The sequence below is a fragment of the Hippocampus bargibanti genome, linkage group LG16 (genome assembly GCF_051943395.1).
Source record: "Hippocampus bargibanti isolate YZ-2025 linkage group LG16, ASM5194339v1, whole genome shotgun sequence".
Lineage (NCBI taxonomy): Eukaryota > Metazoa > Chordata > Actinopteri > Syngnathiformes > Syngnathidae > Hippocampus > Hippocampus bargibanti.
This window is the reverse complement of record NC_142749.1, coordinates 6,694,507-6,716,766: the sequence shown is the minus strand read 5'-3', so window position 1 is coordinate 6,716,766 and position 22,260 is coordinate 6,694,507. Positions and strand designations below refer to the sequence as shown.

Genomic DNA, 22,260 nt, shown 5'->3' with positions numbered 1-22,260 from the left:
GTTTGTAGTCACATCTAACATCACAAGCCAACATCCAAAGACAGTTTTTTTTTTAATTATTTAGACGTATTGGACAGGAGGGGAAAAACATCCAAATGTTATTCACGTACTTTAGAACACATTGAAGACAGTAATCAACAAAAGGAGAAAGTATGGTTATTTAGTACTTATTGTTCCCCCGAAATTGATGAAAAAAACAATATAACCAGTAAAGGATGTTTCCTCGAAGCTGATAATAGCATTTTCTGGCATATTCCTGGCAATATCTGAACAGATGCCGTCATTGCCTGTTTTATTCAGAGGGTTACAAGATTAAACCTCATCTGATTGATAAAATAATCTAAGCCAGGCTACGTTTTGCAAAAAAAACATCTGATTAAAGCAAGCATCTGATTAATACGTGTTTTTGACAGTATATTATCTGTAATGTTTGCATTTGTCCACACTGTGGCGGTGTTGACCGCCTTACAAATGAAGCAAATCCATTGATGGTTTCTGACAGTGAAGTACTACCGTTAATAACACATTCATATAGTTATCCAACGAATGACATTTTACAAACACTAAATATATAAATTCATATACTTAGCCAGCGAGTCCCTTGTGACATTTTAAAAACAGTACGTATATAATTATTAGCATAGCCTACACGCTTGGTCTATGATGAGTACTGTGACAAACAAAATATTAAAGGACAACTTTTTTTCTGTTAAAATGTAATTCAGGTGGAAGCAATTAAATGAATGGATGAATGTTTTTGTATTTTCACAAATATTTATACCCATGACAAATATGTAGAAAGATCTAATTTAAAACACATCGAGACAGTCGAATCGTATTGAAGTAGCTCTGCTTAAGTTTTATTTTGAAGATGTCTTCCGGAAAAGCAATGTTGTGTGACTACATATGTTCGCAGTGGGCCGGGCGTAGTCTACGCGGGAAGGAACGCAAAGTGCAGGTTTTCCACCCTTGGGCCGGTGCAGACAGGGACGTGAGGGGGGCGGAGACCCACGGACTGGTGTGTCATTGGTTCCTAACGAGAGCGCTCCATCGCCTGCGTGAAGCACCACAGCTGCGCACCCACTTGTGGGTGTGCCAAACATTTCGTGGGACACTGCACGACTTGTTTCATTTGATACAATTTTGAAATTTGGGGATTCACCTCCCCACTCAAGAAACTGTAGACGCACAGAGACACGAAAGGAGTCAGCGGGACTTCTGCGGCGGCGAATCCACTTCAGTGGATTGAGGATGTTTCGCAAAACGTAGTGCATTGGAGCACAGGTGGACTTTGACTTTTACGTCTGCGTACTCCAAATGCATTTGCTCCTCCTAAGACGGGAGAATAAAGAACAAGAAGAAGAAGAAGAAGTCGGGTGTGGAATCAGTGTGCGTACGGGCTTTGCGCCCCAGGTCGTCACCACCATGTTCAGCTGCGTGGGCTGCTTCTGGGTGCTCCTTTCCTCCGCTCTGGTCGCCGTGTGTAGTTTCAGTTTTATCTCCCCTGCGTGGATTGTGAAGGAGCAACCGAGGTCCACCAATCACCATCATCAGCACCACAATCACCAATATCACCACAAGGAGTCTGTGAGCTTCGGCTTACTCTGGCACTGCTCCGAATCTCTGGACCACATGTATCGCTGTTACACCTTCGGAGGCCTGGGGAAATTTGCTGAGATACCGTCTAGTTCGTGGCAGGTAAGACATGAACACGCACATCGTCGTTATTATCGTCACTGTCGGGTGGGCGGGGGGGTGCGTGACAGAGGACACCATGGAAAAACATTGCACGAGCTCAGGTGGAGTAGTTGGATTTCATGGAGCAGCGCAGTGATGTTATTGTTTGCTTTTCTGCCTGACACTGGATTTGGGTTCGAATCTTATCCGAGTCCTCTTTTCCCCGAGTTTGCGGGGCCTTTTTGGTGTCAAGAACAAGAGTGCTTCATCCAGACTTGAATGCAGTCATCTTGCCTCCCCTTCCTCTGAATACACGAATGAGTGAGTGTCGAGATGTTAAAAATACGAACAATGCAAAACTCTTACTAAATTGGCGTGGCGACCTCTATACCAGCCAATGTGCCACCATAAGTTTATCACCTCCCACAACGCTCATTTACATAACCCTGCAAACAGTCACGTTTTAACCTTGATTTAAAATGATTTCAAATCTAAAATTGACTTTCCGGTTACTATCAAACAAATCCTGCAATCAAGCCACTTGCTGTTGTGACACTTATGGACAAACACAACAGCATCACCTTGACTTGTCTCTCACTCTTTCTCCCTCTGGTTTTCTTTCATCCACCTTTTTTCTGTTCTCTGGATTGTTTTGGTCATGTTTACAACGTTCCCTGGGGTCAGATTAGCCTATGCGACCTGGAATGGGATTAACGCTATGGAAAACTGATTATTGGACAAGTTATTTATAATGTATGCATCATAGTAAAAATGGAAAATGATTACGGAGGCAGGTTAAGATCACCAAACTAAAATACAATATAAAGCACAAACTTCAGTACAGCAAGAAACAAACACAACTAGGTTACAAAAGTGCCCAACTTTGACTTCCAATAAAGTTTAGAGGTGTTTGTTTGAAGCATCAGATTCTCCCATGACAACAGGATGACTGTTTTAACCCCTTTTTGCCTTGAACTCCTCAGCGCAAGTCTTCTAAATACAGTGTTACATTCCATAAAAGTAACCTCTGAAGCTATGACTTATGCATGATGGCATATTAGCATTTGAAAGGGAGATGTTAATAAGCTGCTGCTTGAGTGACTGGAGTCGAAATATTTACAAACAGGGGCCAATGCAACACAAGTAAACAGGTGAACATTGAATGTGGGGAGGGGGTGGAGAGACTGAGAGGAAGGGGAGAAAGGGAGAAGGAGATATTTTTGAATTAGAAACAAACTTGGTTGGCTTTTGGTAACATTATTTGACACTTGAGACTAGTATCAGCAAAAAGCTCCAAGTAGGCGATCGACGTGTGCGTTCAATGAGAGGGGGTGTGCAAAGTGGCGCCGGCTGGAGCGCTGTTCGGTCGTGTGCTTCCGCCGAAGATCACTTCGCCAGCCGTGGTGGGTGTGTATTATGAAAATAGTGCTTATTGTAAGGTTTAATTTTCATAAATTAGAGGTTCTTAAGACGAAAAGTTTGTAAGATAAGGTGTTTGTAAGTTGAGGTCGCACTGTACATACATACATACATACATACATACATACATACATACATACGTGCGTATCATATGTGCGTATCATACATACATACATGTGTATGCAGGGATTTAATAGAACATTTCCATTTCTCTTATTGTGTTTCCTTGATGTTCTGGAAGCAACAACAAATTAAATGTTAACATCGCTAGCCAAAAATCATCTTAACGACTCTACTCTTTATTGACAAGAGCCAGAAGGCAAAGTACCGTATTTTACGGTGTATTAAGCATACCTAAAACCCTCGATTTTCATCAAAAAATGACCCAGTGCCTTATACGCAAATGCACCTTATATGTGAATTAATACATAAATAAATATAGAAATAAAAAGAATGAATGGGGCGATATTTGGTATTGTTTTTCCAATAACAGCAATGTAGAGCTACCCTCTTTGAAAATTATTTCTCAGTGCCGAAACCCTTCCAAGCACTTGGAATGTAATTCCACCACTCAGTGAAGCAGAATAACTTGTAAGAAGGGAGCAAAGTCATGTAATAAATTTCACTTAGGATTTCTTTATCCGGCAGCTTTTGTCTCAGCCTTGATGAAAATAAATGTTCACTGACGACAAATGTTTGTTCCTGCTTTGCAAAGCCACTTTCTGCTCAGTCATATAGTTTTTTTAAGCCTTTGACAGTTGCTACTTAACCACAGGACACTGACAAAAAACGTTCACACTGATTGAGAGTATTCAAATAACCCAACAATGAAACTGCAATTCTATAAGCATATTTGGACATACAGTAAAGTCTCGTTATATCGATATTCAACGGAGTCCGAAAAAATATCGATATAACCGGGACTATCGATATATCCGACCCTGTTTGCATGTAATTTTCTTTGTGCGTGCATAGAAATAGTATCGATATAACTGGGACTATCGATATATCCGATATCGATATAACAAGACTTTACTGTAGTTGAATGATTTAATTATGAATCAATTAATTAATCATATCATTATAGTTACTTCTACACACTAAAATTGTACATGTCTGGATGAGCAGAAAATGATGGAATTATGGCTTGAGGAGTAACACATTAACGTCCATGGTAGTCATTCACTGCCAGACGATCTGCAAAAATGTGTCCAGTACAGTGCCAGGGTTTTTGTCATTTTCACTCAAATTGCAGGAACCACAGAATATTAAGTTTTAGGACTACATAAACATTCAATACAGCGTTAGAAATCTGAGACGCTCTTCTTGCTAAATTATATGGGTCTGGAGTTACATGACCTTGAAATGGAGGTGGCTGTCCAAAATACAATACAATGCAATGCATACATGTTGGTTTACATAGTGCTTTAACACCAGCTGAAGATGGAACAAAGCGCTAACATGAACAAAAAGGAAATAGTGGCCCCTCGTGGAAGTGAAAAATGCCATAGATCTGCTCAGCGCTTTATTGGCATCCCAGCAAGAAAACAAACAAATTAGGGTATGGCGCTCCACATCACACTTCAATTCCTGAATAAATTCGGGAATGGCAGCGAATGAGTTAATTTCCACATTTAAACCCAGTGAGCACTAACCGTTGTCCTCGAAAGTGTTAAGACACCAAAACACATAATGCGATGACAAGCTCACACGACGGTGGAACAGAATTCCTTGGATGACCAACACGAGTGACTTCTTCAATTTACTGCAACACGTCAACCTTCTCCCTGTAGCCATGAAATTCTTTACGGGGAACCGCTATGGTGACAGCCCTTTATGTGAAAGCGTTTCTGTCGGGGGGGGGATCATGCTATAGGGTTGAACGCGTTGTATTCTCTCTTTTCCCCGGGGAGTCCCTTTTGGCCCATTGCGTCAAGACAAAGACCAATTATTTATTTATTTTCTCTCGACCCGCAGCTTCATTCTGCTACAGTGGTGACACGCTATCTCAAAATGTGGCCCGTCTTACTAAGACCAGCAGACACGCTACTACCAAGCCGCTAATGAAAACATATCGAGGTGCGCGCTGCCTGGCGGCGGTCACCATTGATTCTGTAATTAGTGAGGTCAGGAGAAGTCATGGCCGAGGGACACCGCAGGGAAAAACGGCAAGAGATGAACTTTTTCAACTTAATTCAATCCATTGGATGTCCAAATGAGCTTTTTATTCTTAAATTTGTGTCAGCGTCAGTGGCGATTTCGTAATCCACCTCCTTACTCGGCCATTATCACGTTGCTATTAGAGGAACCAATAGTATGCTACAAATTGATTGTAAGAAAGCGGAAAATGTCATATTGGGATGCGTTGGGCATGAATGATTTTAATAATTCATCAAATAGCGCTTTTTTTCCTCTTTAATATGACAGGTAAGATGTGATCATGTTTTGAAAGTCATCTTCCCATGTATTTTTCATCAACTTAAGCAATAAAATAATCATTATCCCCCCCAAAAACACACTCTCACATTTATTATACAGTCATTTTTCTTTGTATGATTTTTCTCTCTTTGTCTCTGTCTGTCTGTATGTCTCTCTTTCTGTCTGTATCTCTGTCTCCGTCTGTCTCCCTCGTTCTTTCTGTCTTTGTCTCTCTCTTCCTGTCTGTCTCTGTCTGTCTATATTTCGCTCTCTGTCTGTCTCTTTCTCTCCGTCTGTCTCTCTTGTTTTTTTCTGTTTGTATGTCTGTCTCTCTCTCTTTCTGTCTGTATTTCGCTCTCTGTCTGTCTTTCTCTCTCTGCCTCTCTCTCTGTCTATCTGTCTGTCTGTCTGTCTGTCTGTCTGTCTGTCTGTCCATCTCTCTTTCTTTCTCCCTCTCTCTCGCTCTCTCCCTTTGTTTTTCTTTGTTTCTCTCTCTCTCTCTCTCTCTCTCTCTCTCTCTCTCTCTCTCTCTCTCTCTCTCTCTCTCTCTTTCTCTCTCTCTCTCTCTCTCTCTCTCTCTCTCTCTCTCTCTCTCTCTCTCTCTCTCTCTCTCTCTCTCTCTCTCTCTCTCTCTCTCTCTCTCGCTGTCTCTCTAACTCTCTCTCTCTTTCTCTCTCTCTGTCTCCCTCTCTCTCTTTCTCTCTCTCTCCCTCTCTCTCTCTGTCATATTTGAATCAAAAAGTTTATTAAAAGAAAACAGTTTGAACCAGATTCGTTTTTCAAGCAAACTGCATTCTTTGGGAAATTTCTGTCGATTTCTATGCATGCCCCCTGCAAAAGTTAGTATAACAAGTGCACCAAATGAAATATTTGGGAGTGATCTTAGCTTCAGCAGATAGCACAAAATGCCCCCCCCCCCCTACCTCCCGTCCCCGTACCTTGAGGCCCATCAGGAGCAGCTTGCTCACTGATCCATAGGCCAGCTGCGACGTGACACGGAGAAGCGAACAGAAGGAACGAGAGCCGCCGGCAGGTCAGCCGCTGTGTGTTACTGCCATCCCTTCCACAGAGTTGTTTTTCACATGGTTGATTTTGAGCAAGGGCTGCACATCGCCTTGCTGCTGGTGAGGCCATGTTGACTGGCACTGCGATTACAGACTCGGCCTCGTACAAATCAAGCCTTTTCTGGATTTGTTTTGGTTGTATGTTTGCTTTGACTCAAAACTGTTGAAATTATTGCTGGAATCTAGAGATGGTGCCTGATGCACTTGGAAGGAGAGACGAATAGACCAACATTGTATGATGTCTTATCATTTTGCACACGTAACGCACCAATGTCACACAAAATCAATGTCAGCTGGGATTTTTACTGATGCGCAGTTTACGATATATTTAACCTCCAACAGTTCTCTCAGATGAGAATTATCCAAACAGCAAGTTTGTCAAAGTTGTGCATTCACCACCAGGGGTGTCGATTGATGAAACGCGTACAAAAGCGTTGTTGATGATTCTCTTTTGGCTTGCCCACATATACCCACGGATGAGAAATTGGAAGTGCAGAGAAGCGTGTGTCCAGATGATGGATAGAATGAGCCGTTGTGCGAGCGGACAAACACGGCCGTCTGCATTTTCGATCCATCTAGGGGCCAAATCGAGAGGAAATCAGTCCTGCTGAGCAGGAGAAGTATTTATGATGTGGCCTGATGGATTTTGATGTTATTTGCAATGGATGATTTCTCCCCCCCCCTGCTTTGGGCATTCTCAGGTGCACCTTCAGAAGTCATTGAAGGTGCAATGATGTTTACTCACTGACATGGAATGTTAAGAATGCTCTTGGGCTGAGTGATTTTGAAAAGTAATTGACGATAAATAAACCACCTGACCCCTCCCACCATAATTTCAATTCAACCCTCACATTCGCAAATAATGATAACCTGTAACCTGATAAGCTGAAAAGGTGTCCAGTTGTCTCTAGAAGGGTTAATATGTAATTACGGACATACTCGGCAATGTCTTTATTAGTGCGTGTATAAAACACAAGTCTGTATTTATTTATTTTTTTATTTATTTTTATTTATATATTTATGAGTGTAGCGTTTTTATTTGTTTATTTGTTTGTTTGTTTTTATGTGTGTATGTATGTGTATTTGTTCACTTATTTGTATTCATAAATGCATTTATTAGATTTCTTTATTGGAATATTTCTTTATTTATTTATTTTGACGTATTTATTTATTTATCTAATTATGTATTTATTTTAACATATTTATGTGTTTGTTTGTTTTTTATGTGTGTATTTATGTGTATTTACTCATTTATCTGTGAATCTATATGATTATGTATTTGACTACAGTAAAGTCTCGTTATATCGATATCGGATATATCGATAGTCCCGGTTATATCGATATTTTTTCGGACTCCCTTGAATATCGATATAACGAGTCTTTACTGTATTTATTTTAAGTTTTATATTTATTTGTTTGTTTTTTATGTGGGTATTTATTCATTTATGTGCTAATTTATGAATGTATTTACGGATGTATTTATTTGATTATGTATGTATTAATTTATGTACTTATTTTAAGTTATGTGTGTGTGTGTGTGTGTGTGTGCGCGCGTGCTCGTGCGCGTATGCGTGCATGTGTGTATGTATTTAATTAAATGTATTTTATTTGTTTGTTTATTTGTTTTTTGTGTCTAAATGTTTGTTTATTTATATGCGTTATTTATTTATTGATGATCTTAGCGACCAACATACTGACCAGCCCTGTTCTGTTAGATGCAACATACAGTACTTCTTTTATGGTGGTGGGGGGCACTGCAAGGGCATCGCCGTAGCCCTTCTACTCACCAATCGCTGCTGAGTCAGCGGCTTTTGGCAGGCCACCTTCCATTCATTAAGCAGCCTGTCACTTCTACTGCCTTCACTCTGGATAGTTTATGTATTGGTTTAACCGGGAACGCTCATTCCTGTTTTCTGAGATAAATGATAGCTTGCTCTGCTGTTGCAAGTCGTGTGTGCGCGCGTGTGTGTTTTCTGAGATAAAACACCCTGGATTGACAGGGTAAACAATTTACAACTTTAATTTGGTCAATCTATATCCACTTTCCATCATCATGTGACATGCTGGAAGGTAGGAGGAGAACTCTAGGGCGGCGGGGGTGGTGGTGGTGGGAATCAATGCTGCTTAGAGGAGATGCTACGTCTACCGATGACTGTTGCACTGTTTTGTTCTTTTCATTTCCCACAAATCCTGCAAGATCAAACCAGAACACTCCTCGAATGCTGCCAAGCTCCCAAAGCATAAATCCAATGTCAAATCCACACTGAGCTGCGTGGCTTCAGAAAGAAGGAAAAAAAAGTCGCTTGCGTCTCAACTTTCTAAAATCTATAAAGGGAAATGCCGCTGGATATGAGGCATCCTTCACTGTGATGACAACTTGGACAGTTTGGACAGTCTTTAGTTGGGAAAAGTAGAGGTTGGTCCAGACAATATTGGGACGAGTTTCCCCCTGCAAAATGATTCCTCTCAGTTGTGGGCTCGGCTGTATGGCAGGAAATTTCAGCTACTGTATTTTCTGATATATATGGCGCGTACAAGGTGCACCCCCAATGAATGGTGTATTTTCAAATATTTTCCATATATATGGCACACCGAAGTATAAGACGCACCCCTAATGAATGTGGTGTTTTCAAACCTTTCCCATATATAAGGTGCAATGAATTTTCCAAATGTATATAGAAATATATAAACATTTTCCAAACATAAGGCACACCACATTATAAGGCGTGGCAATAGAGGCTGGGGTTACGCACGACTTCTTCTACATGGGAAAATGGAGTCGTGGCAGCTAACAGTTGTTGCGAGACCTGTTGTGGCTCAATCTTAATTGACATATAAGGTGCATGTGTTATAATTAGAGACACAGGTCGGAAAGTACTTGGTGTATCGAGTGGAAGAAAGGTAGATAAGGAGACTTGGTGGTGGAATGGGGAGGTGCAGGAGTGTATACAGAGAAAGAGGTTAGCAAAGAAGAAGCGGGACACTGAGAGGACGGACGAGAGTAGACAGCAGTACAAGGAGATGTAGCGCACGGTTAAAGTAAAGGTGGCAAAGGCCAAACAAGAGGCCTATGATGACTTGTATGCTCGGCTGGACAGCAAGGAAGGTGAGACTGATCTTTACAGGCTGGCGAGACAGAGACACAAAGATGGTAAGGACCTGCAGCAGGTTCGGGTGATTAAGGATAGAGATGGCAATGTATTAACAGGTGCCAGTAGTGTGATGGCAAGATGGAAAGGATAGATGAATGAGGAAAATGAGAAGGAACAAAGAGTAGAAGACATGACTGTTGTGGACCAAGACGTAGCAAGCATTAGCGAGGATGAAGTGAGGAGGGCGCTGAAGAGGATGAAGGGGGGAAAGGCACTCGGGCCTAATGATTTACCAATCGAGGTATGGAAGTGTCTTGGAGAGGTGGCGGTGGTGTTCCTGACTGGGTTATTCAAACACGGATCTTAGATGGTGAACAGATGCCTGAAGAATGGAGACGACGAAGTGTACTCGTGCCCATTTTTAAGAACAAAGGAGATGATGTTATTTCAAATCTCATCCAAGTCTCGTGATTCAAAGTGATCTTTACGAGTGGCCCGCTGCGCTATGACACATTTTTGCCATGTTCAATTCAAACGATCAGCATGTTTAGGTCCATTTACATCATTCGTACCCGCGAGGCCTCGTTTGTCAGACTACTTAAAATGCAAGCGGCTGCTTTATCCGGAATGGAGGAGGGCACTTCATCCAAGTGATGCAACTTTGGGCTGGAGCCGGTAATGCACCCTTGCTTGGTAGCGTCCATATTTCTCTTGAGCTTTGGTTAAAACAAAAGTAATCACGAAAATGAATACTGATCTTATTTTTTCATTGACAAGATGAAAAAAATGCAAATGAGCAACTGTACATTTAACCATCTTGCCTTTTCCACACCCCTTCTGCAGGGGGTCAGTGAGTTTGCTGTATGTATTGTGTGTAATATGGAGTGTCCTGACTAGCTGGTGAAATGAACCCGAGTGGGAGGAAGCACATATAGCTTTCCCTATTTGCTTTGCCACCGTACGCATGAATTATAAAATGTGCACTCGGGCCCAGCTCTGGTGCGGATCATGCATACATTTAACAGCGCACCGTGGGCGCTTTTGAAGGGTGTGAGGAGGCTTGAAGAGGAGCCTGCAGCAAAGTCCTTTCACTCTCTCGAATGGAGAGTGCAAGAGTGTCCATCCAGACTCATTCATGCCATTCCCGAATATAGACACACGCGCACACGCACACACACAAAAAAAAAAAACATTGACTTTGACAAACATCCACTAGTTTAACTCATTCGCTGCATTCCCGAATATATTCGGCAATTGAAAAGTCTGACGTGGAGTGTCATTCCCAAATTTTTCGGGTTTTGTTTTTTCTTGCAGCAGGTGCCGATAAAGCGCTGGTCAGATCTCTGGCAATGTTTTTTCTCTTCCACGAGGAAGCAGCATTTGCCTTTTGTCCTTGTTGGCGTTTTGTTACAGCTTCAGCTGTTGTTAAAGCGCTATATAAATCAATATGTATGTATTGCATTGTATTTTGGACAGATGCCCCCATTTCAGGCTCGGATAACCCCAGACCCATATAACTTAGGAATTAACTTTTTTTCTGATTAAAGAATAGAGTTTAAGGTTTCTTACGCTGCTTTGAATGTTTATGGAGTCCTAAAATTCAATATTCTGCGGGTCCTGCGATTTCAGTGAACATGACAAAAACCTGGCACTGTAGTGGACACATTTTTGCACGTCTGGCAGTGAATGAGTTAACGTTGGACTTGGCCCTTTATTTCTAACATGTACATCAATGTGTTACTCCTCATGCCATCATTCTATCATTTTCTGCTCACCTGGACGTGTACGACTTTAGTGTGTACTAGTTACCGTAACAATATGATTGATTAATTGATTCAGAATTGAATCATTCCACTATGTCCAAATATGCACATCGTCTGGCAGTGAATGAGTTAAATTTGTCAGAAGGACATTTTGGAATTCCAATCCAAAGCCGTCGGAACGACAGTCCCCAAATCAAAGGACCCTGTTTTACATTTGCCGCCCTCTATCACTTTTAACACCTGTCGTAGCGGTGTTGCCCGAGCAAAATTCACAGTTGAGAAAACGTACGACTGGATGCTTGATGATGACAGTTTGACGACCGCCAGCAGGACGGAGTGCACTTGAGAGCATCAAAAAGTGACTGCTTGATGCGCAAGATACGGACCGTAGTGTTGTTATGCCAACATAAAAGAGGACCGAGAAAAGGCAAAGTGCTCCTCCCAGCCTCTCCCATCCCATCACACATCTTCCTCGACACTCTTTCATCTCATCTCGCAGTTCTCGTCCGCACGCTGCTTTTTTTCCTCCTTTGGGTAGCTCACGTTTGAAGTGAACAGACGCCATGCTTCGAACGGGTTCTGCTGAGCTGATTGTTGCCATGCCAAAAGTGCCTTTGCTGGAATTAGCAAATGTGTTTCCTTTCTTGTAGTTTCAATTTTCCACTTAATATGTGCTTATTTGTCATTCCTTTCTCATTAGGAGCCGCTCGGGGGTGGCATCAAAGTATCAGTTGCGCTCTAACGCCATTGCCGAGTCTTTCTGAGAAAGAAGAGAAAGGAAAGAATTTTGCCTGAGGTTCGTCTTCTCCTTTGAGGACCCACCAGCCCACCACTAGCAGCCTATTATGAGAGCTGAATAAATCTCCGAGGTTGTCATCATTAAATCGGGCCAGGGGGGGATCTCCGTATATTTCAATCCGGTTATCTGATCCTCTCATCTAGTCTCATCCACCTTTGTGATCTATAATATAGGACGTGAGGGGAAAACAGGCAGTGAGACAGAGAGAGAGAGAGAGAGCCCTTGTGGACCTGATTGTTTTTTGTTGGCAGTTTTTCCCCTTCTACTTTCCAACGCATCAACACAAACTTCCCCGTCATTTCTCCAAAAAGAATCGAAGGGTAGTTAGGGCAATGACAGCAAGTGTTTTGTGTAATTCAGTTTTCATAGTCCATTTGTCAGATATGGATGCTGATGATAATGATTAAAACGTATATTGGGTTTCTTCTGTTACATGCTTTGGAACAGAAAACTGATCTGTCTTGACGTCTGTGTAAGCTCTCAGTCGTACAGGAGTGGTCCATCGATGAGAAGGTTTCTTCAGCCGTCATCTGTACAAAAGTGAAGGTTTCGGACGTTTCGCCTCCTATCCAAGAGGCTTCGTCAGCGAACTAAAGTCTGACTGGTCGTATCGGCCCCATTTATATATCCCTAATGTCCAGACCTGGTGGCGCCGGACACAGCTATGATAGGTCCCTACTCTCAGGTTGGGGGAGGCGCGGGACCCCCCCCTGTGGCCCCACTGATTGTTCCTACATTCCTGACTAACGATTGGCCTATTACACCCACTCCCCCCGGTATCACCTCATCAGCATAACGACCCTCATCAGCATTGCGAAAGTTGCCTAACCTGTTTTGCCTGAGCAGGCTATTGTATGAACGATCCAAATTGAACCTCACACCACCAGACCGGTTTAATGAAGGATTTTGTTGTTTTATAAGAATCGCCTCTTTTACCCCCCTTTCAAACCATCTATGTTCTTTCGCTAAGATTTTAACCTCATTGTCGTCAAATGAGTGGTTAGTAGCTTTTAGGTGCAAATGTACTGCCGATTGAGGCCCACTAGTATTATCCCTGCGATGTTGATAAAGTCTTTTTTTGAGAATTTGTTGAGTCTCCCCAATGTACTGCTCTTTACAATTTTCATTCTTACAATGTATGGAATAAACTACATTACTTTGTTTTTCATTTGGTAGCCCATCTTTTGGATGCACTAATTTTTGCCTTAACGTGTTTATCGGTTTGAAATAAGTAGGAATTTTATGTTGCCAAAGGACTCTTTGTAATTTTTCAGAAACTCCTGCAATGTACGGTACTGCTACTCCTCTCCTTTTAGAATCTTGAGAATTATTGGTTTCGTTCGCTATTCTTTCTTTCTGACATTTGTTGAATGACCACTGAGGGTACCCACAGTTAGTGAGTGCTCTCCTGATATGTTTTGACTCCTTTTGTCTACCTTCAGTGCTAGTTGGTATTAGTTTAGCCCTATGCTGGAGGGTTCTGATAACTCCTAGTTTATGTTGTAAAGGGTGGTTAGAGTCAAAAAGTAAGTATTGGTCAGTGTGCGTAGCCTTCCTAAAGACTTCTGTTTTTAGCGCTCTGTCCTCTTTTATAATTACTTTACAATCCAAGAAGGCTAGTTGGTTCTCTTGAATGTCCTCACGAGTAAATTTAATGTTGAAGTCTACAGAGTTGAGATGATCTGTGAAGGATTGAATTTCTTGTTTCTTAATTATGACAAAAGTATCGTCCACATATCTAAACCAGTGTCTAGGTTTTGTCCCTGGGAAGGATGTGAGGGCCTGTTTCTCTCTCTGTTGTAAAGTAATTATAAAAGAGGACAGAGCGCTAAAAACAGAAGTCTTTAGGAAGGCTACGCACACTGACCAATACTTACTTTTTGACTCTAACCACCCTTTACAACATAAACTAGGAGTTATCAGAACCCTCCAGCATAGGGCTAAACTAATACCAACTAGCACTGAAGGTAGACAAAAGGAGTCAAAACATATCAGGAGAGCACTCACTAACTGTGGGTACCCTCAGTGGTCATTCAACAAATGTCAGAAAGAAAGAATAGCGAACGAAACCAATAATTCTCAAGATTCTAAAAGGAGAGGAGTAGCAGTACCGTACATTGCAGGAGTTTCTGAAAAATTACAAAGAGTCCTTTGGCAACATAAAATTCCTACTTATTTCAAACCGATAAACACGTTAAGGCAAAAATTAGTGCATCCAAAAGATAGGCTACCAAATGAAAAACAAAGTAATGTAGTTTATTCCATACATTGTAAGAATGAAAATTGTAAAGAGCAGTACATTGGGGAGACTCAACAAATTCTCAAAAAAAGACTTTATCAACATCGCAGGGATAATACTAGTGGGCCTCAATCGGCAGTACATTTGCACCTAAAAGCTACTAACCACTCATTTGACGACAATGAGGTTAAAATCTTAGCGAAAGAACATAGATGGTTTGAAAGGGGGGTAAAAGAGGCGATTCTTATAAAACAACAAAATCCTTCATTAAACCGGTCTGGTGGTGTGAGGTTCAATTTGGATCGTTCATACAATAGCCTGCTCAGGCAAAACAGGTTAGGCAACTTTCGCAATGCTGATGAGGGTCGTTATGCTGATGAGGTGATACCGGGGGGAGTGGGGGTAATAGGCCAATCGTTAGTCAGGAATGTAGGAACAATCAGTGGGGCCACAGGGGGGGGTCCCGCGCCCCCCCCAACCTGAGAGTAGGGACCTATCATAGCTGTGTCCGGCGCCACCAGGTCTGGACATTAGGGATATATAAATGGGGCCGATACGACCAGTCAGACTTTAGTTCGCTGACGAAGCCTCTTGGATAGGAGGCGAAACGTCCGAAACCTTCACTTTTGTACAGATGATGGCTGAAGAAACCTTCTCATCGATGATCTGTCTTGAGTTTCCAAAGGGTAACTTTGAATCCCTTTCAGTCCAATTTTGGTTCTTTTATTCACACTGGCTCTTATTTGGAAAACATCGCTTTTATTTGGGCGGTTTTTGAGTGTTGCTGTGCCGATGACCATTTTGTGTTTGGGAGCCTTTTACTGAGCATTTTCAGTTGCTTGTTCTGTAGCCACAAACGGACATAAGTCTTCTTGTGCCGGTCCCAAGCCCGGATAAATACAGAGGGTTGTGTCAGGGAGGGCATCTGACGTAAAAGCTTGGCCAAAACAAACATGTGAATCAAACCTCTGAAGACGGAGGACACTGATTCGCTGTGGCGACCCCTTGAAGGGAAAAGCCCAAAGGAAAAGAAGAAGAGTCTCTCTCCATCTTTGTCTCTCTCTCTCTCTCTCTCTCTCTCTCTCTCTCTCTCTCTCTCTCTCTCTCTCTCTTCTTTCTCTCTCTCTTTTCTCTCTCAATGTGTGTACATTTTAATTTCAGAGTCATTGTTTTGTTGCAGGAAATGCTCACAATTGTTATTTATTTCTTGTTTGCTGCACAGTCAGTTTCTAGGCAGGTGGTGCTCGCTGTGGCCAGATGGGCATTTGGGTTTCGGTCACAAAATTTGTGATGAGCCAATAAAGGAAAGCATTTTATTGGTCTTGAAATATAGGAGTGCTATGGGCCTCGGTTGCATTGTCGCTGGGGTTTGTTTGTCATTGGCGAGGTCATGCTTGCTGCTGAATTTACCATGATGAGATCAGGTTCTTTGCTCATGTGTCTGAATGAAAGTTGCTCAGGTGTCAAAGTCAAGGTCCGGAGGCCAAACTTGGGCCGCCACATCATTTTATTCGGCCCACAAAAGCAAATCAAACTTAAACACCAAGATGCTTGCTAAAGTCCGAACCAAATTATCAAATTATCCCACATAAACCACAATAAGTCAATATTTTTTACTTCAAATTTGAAGACTAGATATTCATAAATTTATGGTGTCCACCATATGTAATACGGGCACAGGATGAAACATTCTAATGGCTTCCCCAAATTCATAACAGTCCCCAAGAGGAAACCATAATGACAATGTGGCCTGTGGAAAAAAAATATGTTGGAGAACCTTGGGCAATGCCAACCCTGGTGTCAGATCCAGGTCAACTGTGACCCTGAACAAGATAAGATGTAGAACATGGAAGGAACTGTGGGACCTAAAGGTCAGGACCTCAAAACACACTACAGTAGACATGAGAACACTTCATTCACAACTGGCACTGTGCTCAACTCATTCACTGCCATTCCCAAATTTATTCGGGAATTGAAAATATGACTTGGAGCGCCATTCACGAATTGGACGGGTTTAATTTTTTCTTGCGGGGGGTGCCGATAAAGCGCAGGTCATGGCCTCTGGCGATGTTTTTTCCCTTCCATGATGAGGCAGTATTTTCCTTTCGTCCATGTTTATGTGTTTATCTTTTGTACACCCCCTCCCCCACTTGCACATTATATTACTTCAGAACCAAATAAGATAGAAATGAACTTTTTTTCTGATGAAAGATGAGAGGCTAACGTTTCTTACACTGCTATGAATGTTTATGTAGTCCTAAAACTCAATATTTTGTGGGTCCTGGAATTTGAGTGACAATGACAAAAACCCTGGCACTGGAGTGGACACATTTTTTGCACGTCTGGCAGTGAAGGAGTTAATGAATGTAAGACTTGCATGCCGTGGAAAACTGTCCCATGAAACTCATGATGTGCGCATTAACGGTGGAAGAGGTGTAAAACCCTGAAGCGATTGAGCCAGCAAAATGATGGCAAAACACGCATTTTATAATCAGTTTGTTGGCACTCAGCAACTCCACTTGACGCTATAACGCAGCACGGCTGAGTTGCTGTGTCTTTGAAAGGCTTCCACTTTGCAAATTGACTCAAAGTAGGATTGTTTTAAGGCAATCTGCTCCAATTTTGTGAGCACTTTAACATGACACCTCCCGAAAAAAGTTTTGCAAAGGCCTGCTTTTATACATATCTGGACTGAATGAAAAACACAACTTTGACAATGTTAAACTGTGGCTCAGTGCTTTTATACATGCATTTGTCATGTCTGTGAATGTCTGTTTCATAAAATGATTCCTCGTTGGGATGGGAGTGACACCCAACTGTCACCTGGAGCAAAGGTGAAACCAGAGCTGCGCTTAATGGAAGTCTAAGGTACTATTTGTTTGAATGACAGTTTGAAAGCAACCTAAAGCATTTTAGAGTGAACCTCTTTCCAGAGACAATGGAAACTAGTGTTAGATTGACAGTCTGGAATATCGAGCATTAATTAATGGTGTCCTTTTTTTAACTGTCCTTTAATTTCATAGCTTTGGCGGCCAACCGGTGGCACAGTGGGACCCCGCCTGCAGCTACACGGGTGTTGGTCATTTTAATCAGTGGTCGGTAAAAGGACTCCCAGCACGACCTTTCAGTGTCGCGTCATTGTTTGTTTCACCCTGTCAGGTTTGTTTCATCTTGTCATGTTTGACTTGTGGTTTTATTTACTACTTTGGAACTTTCCGTTCTGGTGACTTTGTTGTTTGAGATTTTTTCCCCTGCTGACTTTATTGAATACAATTTGTCAAATACATGCTGGTCCTCCCTCCTGCCTTCATATTTGGGGTTCACCACCTCCGACACCTTGCAAATCGTGACAGCTTTATTATTTGGATCAGTTTTAGAAAAAAAAAAAAAAAAAAAAAAAAAACTTCAGAAATATTATGCGGCTCCATTCTGGACTTCTAGCAGAAGGTCATTGTAATAAATCACATAGCAGATTTTGCCCAGGCTTAATTTCTTAAGTGTAGTGGCTGTTGTCTACAGGTGGTACAGCAGGTGGCTGTGATTCCACTGGGCACAGAGGCAGCGGGGCTGTTGTCTGTTGCATCCCAGATTCGAAAAAAAACAACAAAACTACTGAACCAGCAAAATGTCGTGTTTGATGCCTGTGCCTGGGATAAATGTTGGTTGAAAAGCCCTGTATGCCTTATTTGGTGTTGAATGTTTTGAGTCGACAAGCTTCCAATATACAGTTTTACTGTGCTTAACCTCTGTGGTCTGCAAGATAAATAGCATCATGTTCATTTTTTGTTGCAATAGCAAAACATTAAACGGAGAATTCCTTTGTTACAAATATTTCCCACCATTGATTTGTTTCGGGGTGATTCCCCAGTCTTTGCCAATGAACTAAAGTTGTACTGGTAACCCTGGCCCTATATCCCTAATGGACAGAGGCGGCCTTGTCAGACCTCTGCTCTGATAGGTCCCTGCTCTAAGGTTGGGCGAGCAGTGGACCACTCCCTAAAGTCAATCTGAATACTTCTATTGTGCTATTGCTGGCACTGGTTTCATCTCATTAGCTTGACTAAGCCTACGTGGTATCTGCCTAAAACGTCTGTTATAAGCACATTCAAATTTAAACCTTACAAAAATTGCTTCTTATACTTCTCTTTCAAACCATCGATTTTCTTTGGCTAAGATTTTAACCTCACTGTCGTCAAATGAGTGCTTGCTTGCTTTTAAGTGCAGATTGAGCCGACAGATTGAGCCTCAGGTACAGATGACGGTTAAAGAAACCTTTTCATCGAAACACCAAGCGACGGCACAAAGCACTTTTCTGTGTGAAATGAGACAAAGGAACATCGAGGTGTCACTTTGAGGAACATCGAGGTGTCACTTTGCTGAATGTGACCATTCTTTGAATGTCTCTTTGTGGAAATAGTACAACCGAAAGGGAAAAAAATCTACTCATATAAGCGACTCCCTTTTAGGCGCGGGCTCCTGTTGTTAACTTCAAAGAGCCGGTTCGTTTTCGAACGACACGTCACTACAATTCAGTGCTTATGGCCTTCGACCGAGTGTCAAGGCTGCCGTTTCAATGTGTCCAGTCTGGTGAGCGCAAATATCACGACTGACAAATACACACCGAGCGAGTCGGCTTTTGGCTGCAGAGTATTTTGAGATTCACACAAACCATAGAACGGTGAAGTTGTCATGCCTGCTTAAAAGCGCAACGGCACAAATGTCCCCCACCCCCATTTGCCGTTCGTCCATTAAGACGAGTCATTAGAAAGCGCTGTTTATTCCTCTTCAGAGGATCGTCAGCAGCCTCACTTTGGCAATGAAAGTACATACGCCGCTTTCCATCGCAACAATCAAGGTTCAGAACGACTGTTTAATGATTTCAACAGTTATAAAGTCCCGGTTGAGGACACGATAAAATTTCATTGGACTGCGTCGTGGAATCATCGCCCTCCATCATGTAATGTAAGATTCCCCCACTCTAAAAGTCCCTTTATTACTTAAAAGCAACATGATAGTGTGTTTGTGTGCATTTATTAGTCTCCAGTGTTGCACATTTATTGCAGGAAATTAATGAAGTTCCTTTATGAAGAAGTCACGCTTTCTAAGTCCGAACGGTGCTTGTTTGAATCGCGTTTTTATGTTTATGTTGATCGTGGTGGAGTTAAGGGAAGACCTGCGGGGTGGAGACGACGGTGGCTATTATCTGAAAGGTTTACTTCACAAACGTCCCCCTCGTCCATTGCTTTGCACGTGTACTCCCACTTCTCCACACGTCATTAAAACCTATTTAGGAAGATTTTCACACAATTGAACTAGCTCATACGTCCGTCAGTACCATTGCAGTAAGGTTGCTTAGAATACCCGTGAGTAAACGGGTTAATGAGTTTGTTGTAGTGCAACAGAGGCATGCGTGTAGCTGATAAATTAAGGCTTCCATTAATTAAAATGCGGGATGGTTTCTGTAAAATACAAGTCAATTGGGTTTTCAAAGCCAGTGCAGTTGTCTGCACTGGCTTTGAAAACTCTGTTTAAATGATTGACACTGCATGGTAAAAAAAATAGAGAGCGGCCACAAAAACACGATGGATTTTAAAAACTGAAAAGCAATAAAGTAGACTTGATTTTAGTGTTCTTTCATGCTTAGTGGCTACTGATGCATGAATGAACACTGTTTCAAATGGTGTGGAGTAGTTTTGCACACATTCCGTTTGTGCCTCACTGGTTAAGTGGTCAATAGCATTGAGCCTGGGGGCCAAATCTGGCCCGCCACATCATTTTATTTGGTCCGCAAAAGCAAATCAAGCATGTCAAGATACATGATGATTGCTAAGGTCAGAACCAATTTTTCAAATTGTCCCAGGTAAACCACAACAACTGTCATTATTTTTTACTTCAAATTTGAAAACGAGTTAATCATTAATTTGTTGTTCGCTGTAAATGTAATATGTGGAGGGGATTAAACATTCTAGTGGCTTCCACAAATTCATAACGGCCCCTGAGAGGAAACCGTAACTACAATTTGGCCCGTGGCAAAAAATGACCAGACTGCATCAACCTCATTTTTGGGAATCCACTGACAGTGTGCATCTGTATAATACTCAATACAGTATTATAAGAATGCTCAGATACTACACACTAATACCCAGTGGCGGCCCGTCAAGGCCTGCAAAGCATTCTCTTCAGATTTGGTGCATTGGCTTTTGGTCTAAGGGGGGACGTTGATCATGAGTGACGGTTGTCACCTCAGCACATCACGATGATTGTGATACAGACAGGCGAAACTGTACCATTTTCAATAAGAGTCACATGCTAATGATGCTAACTTGCTGAAAACTGAAAGAAACATAAATACAATACGGTTATTATTATTATTAAATCATATTAGAACATGCGTTGAATCAAAACCTAACATGATGCTAGAGTTTTTTTTCTGAGACTTTTATTTTCTCCTTTGGTATTTGTGAATGTTAATCAACTAACTTTAAATGATGCCAGAGGAGAAAAAATATATATCATTTTCCAGTAAAATTTGCTGTCATATTTTTTTTCAGCTGTCAGTGCCCAATGATCAATTAGATTGTTCGCTCTCAATTTCATTAAATCGTCATCACGTGTCATACATTGATTTAATGGATGTAGAACTCAAATAATTGGATGTTGCCGTCTCCTCCGATTTCGGTTCAATTTGCCCATCCCAGACATGATTGATGTTTTAATGTGTCACCGTGCGTTGTAGGCAGCATTCAAGGGGTTGTGGGGAGCAGAATGAAATTCCTGCACATACATACATACATGAATATCACTGAAGTGTACAAAGGCAGCAGAACAAAGAGCACAGAAGATAACAGCTCTTTTTGTCTGGTTGCTGTTTCATCATTTTGTTATCTTCAGTCAATTGCTTCCATTGGGACAAGAGAGCCACAAGTGAGACAAAAATTGTAGAAAATTAAATCTTTCTACCTGCTGTCGCGTTTCGGTTTTTACACGATGTCTCGTGACACTTAATTAACGTGATTATTTTATAAAAGAGCACACATCCGCTTTTCGAACAGCTGATTTTCTATTGGGAATAATGAGAATTACAATAGCAAAGAGCGCTGGTTCCACATTCTTAGATGTTACTGATTGGAACCTGCGATATTAGCATACCTGCAGAGCTCTGTGTGTGATCTCTCCTCAGGAACAAAAAAAAAAGTCAATCTCAACTCTCAAACTTGTGCCACAATGGCTGCTGGTGATGTGACAGACATGAGTGGAAAGGGCTTGAAAGCAGAATGACTTTCCCGCTTGCAAGATGACTTAATTAGCTAGTCCTGGCTCCTTGGCACAGGAGCAGTGATGCTTCTGGCAGACATTCTGATGATTCGTTTGACCTTTATTTATTTATTTATTTATTTATTTTCGTTTGCCGGCCAAACGTGTTAGATTTACACTTTATGCCTTCCGGAACAATGTTCACACCAGGGTGACACATCAGCTATTGGGTGCTGGGTGTGTGTATATTGTTGTATGTGTGTATATATATGTGTGTGTATATATATATACACATTGGAGGTTTCAAGGTCTAGATGTTTACATGACGGACACCAACGCTGACCAATCAGCTCTGCTGAAGAGCTTGCTTACGATTGCCTGCGTAGAGTAAGTGGGTGGGAAGGAAAATCCCTCCTACCAGTTGACGCTCTGAGGAGGAGGCTCCGAGCTCGTTTCCGATTGGCTGTGTAGAGTATGTGGGCGGGGAGGCAATACCACTTCCCAGTTGACGCTCCAGGAGGACGTGATGCATGAG

The 22,260-nt window shown here is 41.8% G+C and overlaps 1 protein-coding gene across 1 annotated transcript in view; it reads left to right on the top strand.

Moving 5' to 3' along the window:
- Window positions 1–997: 997 nt before the first annotated feature.
- lhfpl7 (LHFPL tetraspan subfamily member 7) overlaps window positions 998–22,260 on the top strand; it is an 86,611-nt gene continuing 65,348 nt past the window's right edge. Inside the window, exon 1 of the mRNA XM_089017034.1 lies at window positions 998–1,698. Coding sequence (XP_088873160.1) covers window positions 1,318–1,698 — 381 coding nt within the window. The 5' untranslated portion in view covers window positions 998–1,317. The remainder of the gene's footprint in view (window positions 1,699–22,260) is intronic.